At 39.7% G+C, this 13191-nt stretch overlaps 2 protein-coding genes across 12 annotated transcripts in view; one reads left to right on the forward strand and one right to left on the reverse strand.

Annotated features, from left to right (window-relative positions):
- The window catches only part of CEP83 (centrosomal protein 83), a 124072-nt gene extending 123120 nt beyond the window's left edge, over positions 1–952 (forward strand). For all 10 annotated transcript variants that reach the window (XM_086712652.1, XM_086712645.1, XM_086712649.1 and 7 more), the window contains one exon: positions 780–952. In XM_086712652.1, coding sequence (XP_086568778.1) covers positions 780–884 — 105 coding nt within the window. In that variant the 3' untranslated portion in view covers positions 885–952. The remainder of the gene's footprint in view (positions 1–779) is intronic.
- A 1213-nt stretch (positions 953–2165) lies between these two features.
- PLXNC1 (plexin C1) overlaps positions 2166–13191 on the reverse strand; it is a 149833-nt gene continuing 138807 nt past the window's right edge. For both annotated transcript variants that reach the window (XM_086712644.1, XM_086712643.1), the window contains 7 exons: positions 12546–12577; positions 12341–12448; positions 11030–11193; positions 9019–9166; positions 6008–6148; positions 5841–5915; positions 2166–4654 (listed from right to left, as the gene is read on the reverse strand). In XM_086712644.1, the coding sequence (XP_086568770.1) occupies positions 4550–4654; positions 5841–5915; positions 6008–6148; positions 9019–9166; positions 11030–11193; positions 12341–12448; positions 12546–12577 (773 nt within the window). In that variant the 3' untranslated portion in view covers positions 2166–4549. The remainder of the gene's footprint in view (positions 4655–5840; positions 5916–6007; positions 6149–9018; positions 9167–11029; positions 11194–12340; positions 12449–12545; positions 12578–13191) is intronic.

The following is a 13191-nucleotide window of genomic DNA, read 5'->3' on the forward strand; positions in this document are numbered from 1 at the left end:
AGTGAAATCTACTGGGCAACTGAAAAGAAAAAACTTAATCCATGGGTCTTTGACTCACTCAACTACTACTAAGCATTTACTAATACTCCGCACTATGCATTTTCCATATGATATTTTATTTAATCCTAATGGAAAATACTTTGAGGGAAGGGTGTTATGATTCCCAATTTATAGATAAGGAAGCTGAGTCAGAGGGGAAGTGACTTACCTAAGGTCATAGGTAATAAGTGACAGAGTTGACTATCAAATATAAATCTGATTCCAAATTCTGGGCTCGTTCTACTGTATCAGGTCCTTGAGATAGTGAAGGAATCAAATTGATTGGATGGTTTTCAAAAGATGAACTGTTAATAAGTAATTATATTTGATAATATTGTAAGCACCAAAGATTTTAGTCACTGAATTGAATCTCAGACCAAGTGCTTTATTTATAATGAATTGCTATTAAACTCCAGCCTTGTTAGAAAGTAGGCAAGTGAGTATGCCTGGGCCCTGAATTGGTATTCTTCTAATTTACTCCCTGGTGAGTTTTACACCTAGATAGGAGAACAGACTTTGTGTTTTGCTTAAGGCTAGAGCCTGAGGTGGGAGAGAAACAAGGACTAGTTAGTAGTCTAGCCCATACTGCTGTGTTCTTAGATTGCTGAAATGGTTATCCTTTCCTTGCCAGATCTTCTAGGGCCTGAGTAAAAGAGGCACCGAGGCTGTTGCCTAACAGTTCTTTTTCCAGCTATTTTTCTGGTTTTTTTGTTTTGTTTTTCATTTTTGGTGCTTTTAAGGAGGAACAGCATCAAAGGGAACTCTCTCTACTTCGCAAAAGACTAGAAGAACTAGAAACAACACAAAGGAAGCAACTAGAGGAACTTGGATCTCCTGGGGAATGATGTTCATGGAAAAAAGATCAAAAGGGATGAAATCACTGTGACTCAATAAAGCTTGAAGTTTTAACGTATGTGGCATTTAGATACTGTATTCCTGTTTGCCAGAACATTTGTGCCTCAAGAAAAGGTACCAGCTACATGATACATTGCATCAGTGTCAGGACTTTAGGATTATACCCAGGATAAGTGAAACATTAAAACCCCTTCAGAGATGTTTATTTATTGACAACTCTTTTGAGAATGTTAGAAAAGAAAAAAAAATTAGAGAATCAAGTTGTTAAATTACTTTATTAATTTCACTTGTTGAATTTTTTTTTTTTTGGCATTTTACCTGGAATATGCCCATGTTTGATTCCTTCTGCCACTTTGAGATGCTTGGCAGTAACGGGCAGTAAACATTCTGCAGTTTACCGTATACAAGAGGTCTAAACCTCGTTCTGGAAAAAAAAGAAAAAAGTTTAAAGGCAGCATTAAAAAACAAAACTTCGGGACGCCTTGGTGGCTCTGTCAGTTAAGCGTCCAACTCTTGATTTCAGCTTGGGTCGTGATCTCACTGTTAGTGAGTTCGAGCTCTTCATTGGGCTCTGTAGTAACAGTGTGGAGCCCGCTTGGGATTCTCTCTCAAAATAAATAACTTAAAAAAAAAAAAAAAAGTTAAGACGTGTAAATATACAATGCTACCATTCTAAAAGCTGTGTGCATATAATTAAAGAACTTAATAAATATTTTTCTACATTGTCTTTTAATTTTGAGCATACACTCGGTATTTAGCAATGTAGAAAAATCTCAATGTTATTTTCTATTCTAACTGAAAACCACAAAGTACAAATAATTAAATCCTATGATTTAATTTGTTGTGTAAAACAAGGGCCATTCATTGTAAAACTTGAACCCACTGGGGTCCCTTAGCGGTAGTGTTGCCTCCTACTGTTTGGGATCTAACCTAATTATTACAAATGTCTTATCTCTGTGTGTCCCTAACCTCTTTTTAAGGAAGTCTGCTGCAATAACTTCACATCAACAAGGCAAAGCTCAAATCCTCCAAACTAAGTGGAATGTTCATTATCTGGAAGTCTTTAGGATCAAAGGTCCAGGTAGATAGTGGAGGAGCAGTGCCTAATACCATGTCAAAGAAACTGGAGTCAGTTGCTGCATTACAGAACCGCTTATTCCCAGACGCAGTGGCACCTTGTTGCTGAAAAGTAATTTCCATGGGGCCACTTAGAATTTAAAAAATCTATTATAATAACTAGAACATTTGAAGGAAAACAGAAACAGGCCACCTTTACATCAAAATGTTTATTTTTGGATATAGACATTTAAAACATTCATCTCCAAGTACAGCTTCAATCAGGTATACAATAAGAAATAGACTTTAAATCCCTAATACGGAAAAGGTAACAGAATTAATTTTTAAATGCTGCTGTAGACACTAGTGTTAGAAAAAAAAGTTTATAAATGAATTGTTTGCACCAAAAAAATATGCAAAGAAACTTGAAAATAGAAATTGTTTGCCATTTGTTTCTCTGGTTGCTGTTTAATGTAGACCCAGTGACTGATTGTCTTCAGCACACATCTAATTTGGCCATTTACTGTATTTGGCTAATGTGATCCAAGATGTGGTCTAGATCGTGCTTTTCACTGGAGGATTGACAAACACGCTACATACGTTAGTGAATCTTCACACCACCTCAGTGAGGTAGGTTAGAAATATTATACAGAAATTGAGGCACAAAGAGGTAAGTGACTTGCCCAAAGTTCCCAGCAGCATAGCCCCTGGAAGAGGAGGTAAGGCTCCACACGGGACTCTTGTGCCAGAGAGCTGGACAGGGACACCCTCACGTAGCATTTACTAAACACGTAGATAAAGCTGTAGCTGATCCTTTTCATAGCATTTCTGTACCCTAAAGAAGGGGAAGTCTTTTGGGCAACTCTCCTACCCTTGGCTCTCAACTGTCCTCCTGTTAGTCTCTTACGAACGCCTTCACATCAAGACTGAGGCAGCCTCACGCGGGGAGCAGACCTCTCACCTTGATACTTGTAAGTAACCTATTTGGTAGTATTTTTGAGGTGTGTCTATTGGACCGACAATGGTCAAAAGTGATGGGATTGGGAAGGTACCTATCAGGGCAGTGACTGCTTATTTGATCAGTTTGTTGAGGTATCACCTCTTACTCTTTGCCAGATATTGAGGAGCAACAAGAATTTCATTTTCAAAGACAAATTCACATTCAACTCCTGATATCCCATACAGTGTTGGTAAATGATTTTAAGGACTATATGATGAGTGTTTTATTTGCTACTTGAAAAAATGTCTTTCCTTAATCTGGGATTTGGAGCACCAAGGGTAAAAGGTGCCACAAGGAAAGTTGAGGGTTGCCAATCACATTTTTTACTTTTAATAGGAAAACACAGTGGTATTAAAATTGGTCATGAGCAGCAAAAATTCAGGAATAAAAAATCAGCAATAAAAAGACTACGGTAGAACTGGACAGGGAGTTCTTTAAAAAGAAAGGCATGAGTAAAATGAGTATTTTGAATTCTTTCTCTCGTGAGGAATACTTTCAAAAAGTACATAGTAAGACTAAGATACCAAGTTGTATACTAATATTTTTCAGGCCTTGGGCCTCAAATATATATATATTCATATATAATACTCCAGTGTGAACAGCAATTTCATGAAATGTAAAATTTTTTTTTTGTTTTTTTTTAAATCACACACAAGTATTTATAACCACAGGGTTCACCAGAAATCTAAAGCAAGGAGACACTAAGTACAGAAACGTAGGATTAGGGGAGTGAGTTACTCTTCTACAGATAGTTTTGATCCAAGGTTTTAGACAGAAATAATGTTTTTTTTTTTTTTTTTTTTTACAATAGCCAACATGTCCACTATCAAATACATTTAGTATGAAAAAATGAAAAAAAAGGGAACATACATCAGGACAAAGTGAGTAAAATGCTGTTGCATTTAAATAAAGCCTCCTCACTCTCCTTGCTTTAGAGCTCCTTAGTGAAACGGAGGTGAGTCTGATGGAGTGCAGTCCATGACCACTGAAAAACACGAGCCCTTTCAACAATGTTGCAACACTGTCAGTTTTTGGTTTAAAAACACACACACGCTCACGAATGCTAAGTGTACACACTACCAAATTCTGCGGTCAGCTTTTCCAAGAACTACTGGGGAAAGTTTCAATGCTGCAAATCCTCGAGGTTGCCCTAACACCTCCACCTTGTTTCCAAATGACTCAGTTCACATTTCCTTTTGATCATTGGCAGTGTCCCCTTTCTGCAGAGGTGCAGTGTAGTCACAAGTGCTACATAACTGTAGTTTTCAAACAAAACCACTTACATCATTGTGCTTAAGTGGAGAATGTAGTTACAATACTGACACTTGCTTACTGGCCCTGTATTCTCTGTAAACAAGGAGGCTGTTTGCAACAACCACTTCAACTCTATTTACAGAAAGGTTCCTACGGTATATGCACAGGCACAAGGTTGGTATGCTTTCTAAAAGCTGTGCATGTGCCTCCGTCTCTAAAAGACAGTGCTCAAAGTGGAACCTATGTGCAAACTTTAAAAAGTAACGACACAGAGTAGCTCAAGTAGCCATTTTGCTCCCAAGTCGTCTGAAGAATTTTGCCAGATTAAGCCAGTCCCCAGAGTGCTTACATCCACTTGCATTTCTTCTTTTCATCAAATAAGACTTTTACATGCAAGAGTTGTTTCTGAGCTTCTTCCAGCCCTCGTTCTCTTTCTAGTTTATTTAGAATCTGTTGACAATTAGAACAGTTATTTTAGATATTGTGATCTTAGCATTAGATTTCGATTTTTTGGGGTTTTTTTTTTTTTTTTTTTTTGCATTCCTGATGCCGTGAGTGGTAAAAATCTGTATGAAACAGATGCCAACATTTTCTTCGATCATTTACATACTCACTTTGCAAGTTGTTTTGCTAAGTCATTATCACAGGATCAACAACACTTTGGCTTAAAATAGAAGCTAGCAAGAAATACCAACTATTTGCTTACAAATATGGGGCCAGACTTCCAAGGCCCTGGTTTATGCATTATGTCACAGCCATTCCAAGCACAGCAAGCATTCTGGGCAGCCAACATGCAGGCAAGTATTTCTTCTTAAATGCAGCAGGCAGGGGCATCCTGGTCAGAGTTGAATATTTCCCTCCCCTCCCCTCCCCTCCTGGGCAGTGTAGTGCCTCCTCTCCCCTCCTCCCCTCCCCAGTGCTTCCCTTCTAACCCCTGGCCCCTGGAAAGAGGGATGCTTATCATGTTTAAGGAACTCATTGCCTCTACCCTACCTTAGCGCTTCACTTGATCTTCAAGTAGCAAATGGAATTGGTGAGCTATTCTCACCAGTGACATGGATAGCCTGTCCCAGCATGACTGAGTGGGGGGGAATCAGGGAAGGGGGAATTAACATATATTTGGAAACAGCGCATCTGATGACTGTGTCTGTGTGAATTCCCAAAGAAAAAAATCCAGATTAAGGAGAATTAATCATAAAGGAGAATGGTTTATTGAAATAGTTGCTTAAGTTAGAAATATGTTATACTTTCATATACCTGTTGAACACAGAATCTAGGCAATTGAACAAGCTTAGCTTTCATTTTAGCAGATTACAATCAAGCATAAGCTGGCCCTATTTAATAGGACCACTACTTACTCATCAAAGTTATATTGAGTCAGTGTGGCTATAGACCCCATGAACTCAAATGTAAATTCAGGCCGGTCCAAAGGCGGGCAGCATGATAAAACCGTAAGGGGACAGCCACGTGCAGGGTCTGGCTTGGTGCCAGGATCCCCCATCTCAGACAGGCTCCCTGGCTTCCCTTTCTGGCCATTAGGGATGCCAGAGCTGTCCTGAGACCGGTAGAATGCTTTACAACCAAATCCTGGCGACTGATTCATATCAATTTTTTGAAATGTTATTTAAAATCTTACCTCATCAAAATATTTTACGATGTATTTGTAAATTTCTGTCAAGGCCACTTCTTCATTAAATTCATTTTCATGTTTCTTAAAGAAAGAAAGCCTTGTTGAGAGATTCTGAAATGACTTTTCAAGACAGAAGTAACAAATGTTATCTTATTTCTACTTTCTACCAATACCTTAGATTCCTGAGTTAAGAATTCTTCCATTTCCGAAGATGACAATGGAGGCAAATCCCTGATTGCTTTGTAATAAGATTTTACTTCCTCTTTGTAGGTTGGGATATCCTTGGCATAGAGAAGTTTATTAGTTGGTGCTTCCTACGAAAACAAAAACAAGCATCCATGGCCAGGAGTAAAACACCATGGGGAATTTATAATAGTAACAATGTAGCTGAACCTCCAGCACTATCACCACCTCCTAGTAACCAAGCTTTTTCATGCAGTGGGCCTTCATCAGTGTTGTTGATTGAATGACTGACTGCTATCCAGATAGTTCTGGTGAGTCACTGTTCTTTTCAGGCGAATTAAATGCTAATATATTCTGCCTTCCTCTCATAAAAGAGCTAAAATTATTATTTTTGCATGATTTTGAGTTACTGTAACAACGGAACTTATTTCAGTCATAGTTCATTACTAATGGTTGTAAAAAGCCTGAATTAAAACATTTGCTCTCATCTTCACCCACCAGTGAATTTTGGCATTTATAAAAGACTTGATTGTAGGTCTGATTGAGCCCTTTATGTAACAATGAAAGTGGTAAGTAGTTGGCGGTGGTGGATTTTTCTGCTTATCCCTTTTATTAGATTTTAAAGATCTTCTAGCATTCTCAAGGAAGTACATGGTCATTAGTGCTGGGGGCCCTGATGTCTGACTTCACAAAAGTTCCCTGTCAGTTTGAATGTTTTTATGTAATAGCTGTAATATAAAAAATTGTGGGAAAAGTTTAAAAATTCCTACTCAGGGAAGATAGCTGAGTTAATGATAGGGCTAATGTCCCGGTACATTTTTAAATGTATTGAGGACATGAATAGCCATATCAATGGCTGAATCATTTTGAAGGATGCTGACACTGAGATATTACAGAGATTTTTTTGCACTTTTCAAGTGTAAGTGAAACCCACAAATCCTGTGATCATTCATTCAGTAAATGTATTTAGCTAGGCACTGTGGCAGGCACTGAATGTAAAGAGTCAAAGACGACCAGTACCTGCCCTTAAGAAGCTTCTAATCTACTTGGGAAGACAAACTTAACACAGTGCTTACTGTGATACCAGTAATTAGTAGCAGAGTATAAAGAAAAGCGCTGTGGAGTTGGACAAATCAGGGATCATCACCAAGACTTGTGGCCTCCCAGAACTGATGTTCTGATTTCCTCATCTATAAAATGAGGGTAATACTAACTACCAAGAACATAGTAATCACAAGAACCACATAAGGTATAGTTCAGCTAGTCAGTTAACCATTTTTTACTGTGAATAAATTAAGCATTTTAGTGTCTTCCAGTGTGTTTTTGTTGCAGTGGTCAAATGAAGAAAGGGCATGGGAAATGGAGCTGGAAAATTCACAAAGCAGGTATATTTAGACTGATCATAGGCTCCTATAGTTTTTGGTACACATTAAGAAGTCAGGTTTGTTGAAGGAATGAATGAATAAGTAGGGTGTTACTAGAAGAGAGGGGTTATGAGACAGGAAAGGGATACGAAAACACGTTCATGGTAAGTTTGGGAAAGGTAAAGCTGTAGCGTAGAAGGTATATGGAATTTGCAAGAAAATGAGGCGGCCAGAAAAGAGACCTGAAGCCCAATTAGGAAGGGCCGTGTGGTACTGGGAAGATTTCACCTGGCAGGTAGTGGGAAGTATTTATAATTTTTAAGCAGGAGACAGACAAGATCAGATTTAAGCTTTAGATAATCTGAGACACAGCGAAAACAAAAAGACAGCACAGGCAAGGAGACCAGTTCCGAGGCAGTTATATGGGTGGAGAGGGGCTGAAGGGATAGGGCCAAAGAATTAGAAAAAAGACATTTTGGAGATGGCAGTGGGCAGTAACCAATTAGGGGAAGGGAGGAAGAAGAAGGCGTTGAAGATAATGGGAAGGAGTTTACCTTGAGAGACCAGGCGATGCTAAGAAGACAAAAGTAAAGACAGGTGTGTTTTGCAGAAATCGTGGTGAGGGTGAGTTTAGATTCAGACTAGGAAGCTGAGGCACCTGTGAAACATCAACCACATTTTGCCCCAGGCACTCTCTCAAATTCCATATACCAAGGAGACACTGCTCAGCACTGAAAGACTGCCTGAAATCCATTCGGTACAGATACTGCTCAGTTTAATACATTTGGAGTGCTCGAATAAGACCAAAACATCCCTTTCAGAGTTTGCTCTGTATTTTTATCTTTCTTTGCTTTCCTGAGGCTTTTGCTCAGCAAAGAAAACCGTAGGAAAAACAATATTGATGTTTTGATTATGAATTGACAAACTGGTGGTGGTAGAAATCTCAGGCAAGATTTTCTTACCCATGAGCAATTTGTTATATTCAAATAGACTCTTAGGTGTACAGCTGATCCTTGAACAACATGGTGTTGAACTATGTGGGTCGGCTCTTACTCTACGTGGGGTTTTTTCAATATAGTACAGAACTGTAAATATGTCTTCTCTTACAATTTCCTGAACGTTTCTTTTCTCTAGTTTAAGAATACAGTATATAGCACATATCACATGTACAAAATACATGTTATTTTGACTTTCTATTAGTAGTAAGGCTTCCAGTCCACAGTAGGCTATTAGTAGTTAAGTCTTGGGGAAGCCAAAAGTTACAGATAATTTGTAAGTACATGGAGGGTTGGCACCCATAATCCTCCATTATTCAAGGATCAGCTGTATTCAGATGGGATTAATTTAGCTAAGCAAATTTCTGTAGTTTCACTTTGGGTTTATAGTTTATAATTTGTGGTAAAGGTATTTACAGGCACAGTTTTGCAGTAGAAAGGGGATAATAGTCTATTTTGGTATTCATTAAAAAAAAAACTAGATTAAAAGTAAATGGGACAGCTTTTAAAGAGAAGCAGATCTTCAGTGACTACCATGGACTATTTCTTTTTAGCTGCTGTGGTTCAGACCAATTGTTTAGAAGAAAGAATGCTTCAGACTCACAGGATGACATGTTAAGAGATACTAAAACCAGGCCTTACCTTCCCGAGTTGCTGCTCTGTGAGAGAAAATGCGTCCATGAAGGCCTGGGCAATCACAGATAAACAGCCGTCTATGTGTGGTGTCTTCTTAATGTCAAAGACAAACTGAGGGTTCTTCAGGATGTTTACCCAGAAGCGAAGAGGAAGGCTGTTCCGAGAGAGAAATCTCTTTTCAAGTATAGCCCTTCGTAGGAGGCAGATGCTCTGTTTATCACAGTTTGCATACGGACGTTTTTGCCCTTGTTATTGAAGTATGCAAGTCTGCTTTGCCAAATATACCAAGCAACAGATGGCAGCACCACTCAGAACAAGAAAGGGTTAACCTGACAAGCGCCACTGAAGGGAGGACTAGAACGGGAGAAATTCAAAGGTGGCCATTGACGAGAATTTTCTCCCGATAGTTCTATTATAGCAGGCGACGGTTGCCCATGAAAACGTTTCATCACGTGTCTGGAACCTGACCTCTTCTCACCCCCTCTAAGTGCCACACCCTGGCCTAAGCCGCCTGCATTATTAGCCCCCAGCTCTCAGTTGTCAGCCTCAGTTGTCCCACAACTATCAGCAATCTTAACACAGAGTCAGATCAGGTCTCTCCTCTGCTCAGAACCCTCTGTGCTCTCCATCCCCCTCGGGATAAAGCCCCTGCGTGATCTGGGCCTGGGCCCTCATCTGTTACTCTTCACCTTTTTCATTCCAACCCACCGTGGGCCTCTTGGCTGGTCTTCATGCATCCCAGGCAAGGCTGCACCTCAGGACTTCTGCCCATCTTCCAGAAACTGCCTTTAGCCAGACAGTCTCAAGGTGTATGCCCTCACCTCTTTCAAGACCTGACTCAAATGTCATCATCTCCTTGAGGCCTTCTCTGACCACTGTCCTGTTACTCTCTATCCTTCTTTTCTGCTTTGTCCACTGTACTAACCTTCTAATATACTACTAATTTACCTATTTATCATCTCTTCCACCCATTAGAATGCAAGCTGTCTGAGAACAGGGATTTTTGTTCAGTTTACTGTTACATCTCCAGCACCTAACAGTGCTTGGCATATAGTAGGTACTCAGATACTTGAATATGAACTTGGGAATCATTCAGAGTCCTTCCATTATCTCAACTCTGGCCTAGCAAATTACCTCCATGATAAGGATGCTGGGCCTCTCCTCAGCTCTACTGTCCTGGCTACTGCCCCTGCTCAGATGCCACCCTCTTCACAGTGAAAAGGGGAGCCTACAGCAGCAGCACCTGGGATTAAGAGGCTAGAGCACAGGATGGGAGGGAGCCAGGGTAGATGCTGGGACAGACCCGGATTCAAGGGGAGAAGATGAGACCTAGAGCTCTGGCACTTCAGCTTGTAATACTTCCTTAAAATGGTCTGTGGACCCTCAGTGTTCGGGAGGGCTTGCGATTGTGCCGGAAAGTTCTATCATGTCTTAACACCGAGTCTTACTCAGTTCATACACAGAACATTTCAAATAGAGGTAATGAGCTGTTTCTTTACTGAGGAGAAATTTAGAACAAACCTGGATGCCTTACCAGGCAACCAGGTAAAACGTTAGAAAACAAAACAGTCCTTTGGCTAATTCTCATGATATCTGAGTACTGCACTTGCTCAAATAAAAGCAGAAATGTCTATGTAGAATCAGAATTCAGACAGTTTGGTAACTGCAAAGGGATTAAGTATTCTCTAATGGAAAATTATATAATAAAACCACAAAATACTAATTTCTCATCTTTTGCCGGTCAGGTTAACATTCCTTACAAGGTCTTTTTCATGCGTTAAAGATAAGGTTTGTTTATGTTATCCTAAAGAATAGGATCACAGCATAGGAAGGGTTTTGTTCTTGTTAAAAAATAGTAACAGAGGACGAATCTGCTTTGACATGATAGCTTACCAAGCCAAAAGATTCTGATCTAGGGATAATGAATCCTTCTGTAACTATCCATGCCCTCCTTTCGGTTAAGATTCTGTCCCAGAGTCTTGAAAACAGTCAGTAATCACATACTGTTTGTTCCCACCTGTTTGTTTTCCAAATATGTACGACATCAGGATCTGTGATTTTTTTGTTTTCAGCCTGGGCATCCAAAAAGTCAAAAAAGTATTTTATAGCAAATGGGGCCCTGCTGTTGGGTAAACTCCAAATGCTTCTAAAAAGTTTTTCAAGCACAGAATGAATTGCCACCTGAAAGAGAGCATCAGACGTGGGAGATTTAAAAAATAGGGTAGCAGTTTTGAATACAATAGAAAATGAAATGCCAGTTCAGAGAAAATGATGTACAAAACAGAAAAAAAACCTGAAGAGAAAATATGTAAAATTATCAAATGAGGCCAACACTCCATGTGGGTCAAGCATCCTGAAAATCCATGCCCAGGTTTAGGTTTAGTCAACAATGAGGGTATCGTAGAAGTCTCCAGCAGTTGAAATATCAGTTGTAGGGCTACGTGCATAGATCAAGAAGCCATGGATGTTTAGCTTTTATTAGTTATGTTCAGCCTAGAAAAACTCAATGTTGCTCTGTTCCCACAATTGTTCCTGTTGCATGTATTTCCATCAGAGGTTTTTATTCTCTACTTTCCAAAGCATCTGAGTGTTTTACAAAAGACAAATAGGCAGATCTCTGTGGGACAGATGAGAAAATCAAGAGGCTCTGGCTGTCCTTTAGTCACTAAACAAATTTACTGAGCTCTCAGCATACCCTCTGCTATAATCTGAAGAAGCATGCCCATCAGGAGACCAGGGCCAGGTGTAGATAGATAATAGCATTTATACTGCTAGTCATTTCAGGGGGAAAAAAAAGGATCACCACAGACTTCTGTTAATCTCACTAAAAGCCAGATAAAGTAAAATTTGCTTCTGATTTGGTATTCCAACAGCTTTCACATCTGACACTTTTACATGTGAACAGAATTCTTAACTTTAAAGTGGAAAAATAAAAAAAGATTTAGTAGGTTAGCCGTCACTGACCCCACCCTTCATTTTATTTGCAATTCAAAGGGAGTTTTATTGCTCCTCTATAAGAACAAATAAAAACGAATAATTACACCATGAACCTAAAAAACAACAATAGTGAAATGGTGGGTAAAGGACTGGGAACAATATTAAATCCCTGATTGAAGATACTACAGCCAAAATTTGTAAAGTGCCATTATCTTTGCAGTTTCTAAAAAGAAGGGGAGGGTAGGAAGTGTTTACCATTTAAACTTTCATTTTGCTTTGCTAGAAGGCACAAGGGATTTGTAACATTTTCACACTTCAGTGGAAATTAAGTCAAACACATCATACACCCCCAAGGTAGCCATAAAAGCACTCCCAGAACAGTTAAGTGTACCTTGGTCGACAGCAGCTTTGTCAGATACATTTCTTTTACTTTGAACTTGTGCTTCCCTCGATGTCTCTTTCCTTGCACATCTTGGAATGCTTCCGAATCTGGTAAAATCTAAAGGGAAGACAGACTAGAAGCGTTACCCAAGGAGACCGTTCATGCTACAGAAGGCATCCAGTTCAGCGGCAAGCACAAGAAAGACTGAACTCACCAAATGGCAGTGGTCTTCTGAGTATTCCACATCTGAATGCCAGAGAAAGGGGGAGAAAACAGTCTATTAAAAAAACAACCACGGGCTAATTGGCCTTCTCATAAAATGCCCCATTTGTGCTATAAACAGAAGAGGTTACTTGAGCTCTTCACAGCTATTTTTTTTTTTTTTACCCTGTTGCATCTTAAGATCTTAACAACGTGAAGACCAAACGGGCCAGGGAGTAGGAAGCAGGTTCCCTATTCCTGGAAGTATTAAAACAGGCTGAATGATCCTTCGTTGGGTGAGTAGGAGAGGTTCAAGCCCCACTCATGAACAAATGTACCTGGGGGCATCTACTGAGTGCCAGGGGCTCCTAGGCAAAAGGCAATCTTAACACAGACCTAGTTACCCCCCCACCCCAGTGGAATTTACATCCTAGCCAATGAGAGACTTCATACTATTAATTATACAATTATTTAACTACAACTGTGATAAGGCTCCTGAAGAAGTATATGCTAAGAAAGTAACTGACAAAGGCCGGCCCTACTCTGGGAGGTCTTCCAGGGGAAGGGGTGTTGGAGCTGAACCTAAATGAATGACTAGTTAGCCAGGCAAATGGAAGAAGGGGAATGGGTGCAAAGACCCTAAGGTGGAAGGAACGTGA

This window comes from Puma concolor, chromosome B4, assembly GCF_028749965.1.
Source record: "Puma concolor isolate L17-30 chromosome B4, mPumCon1.1.hap2, whole genome shotgun sequence".
Lineage (NCBI taxonomy): Eukaryota > Metazoa > Chordata > Mammalia > Carnivora > Felidae > Puma > Puma concolor.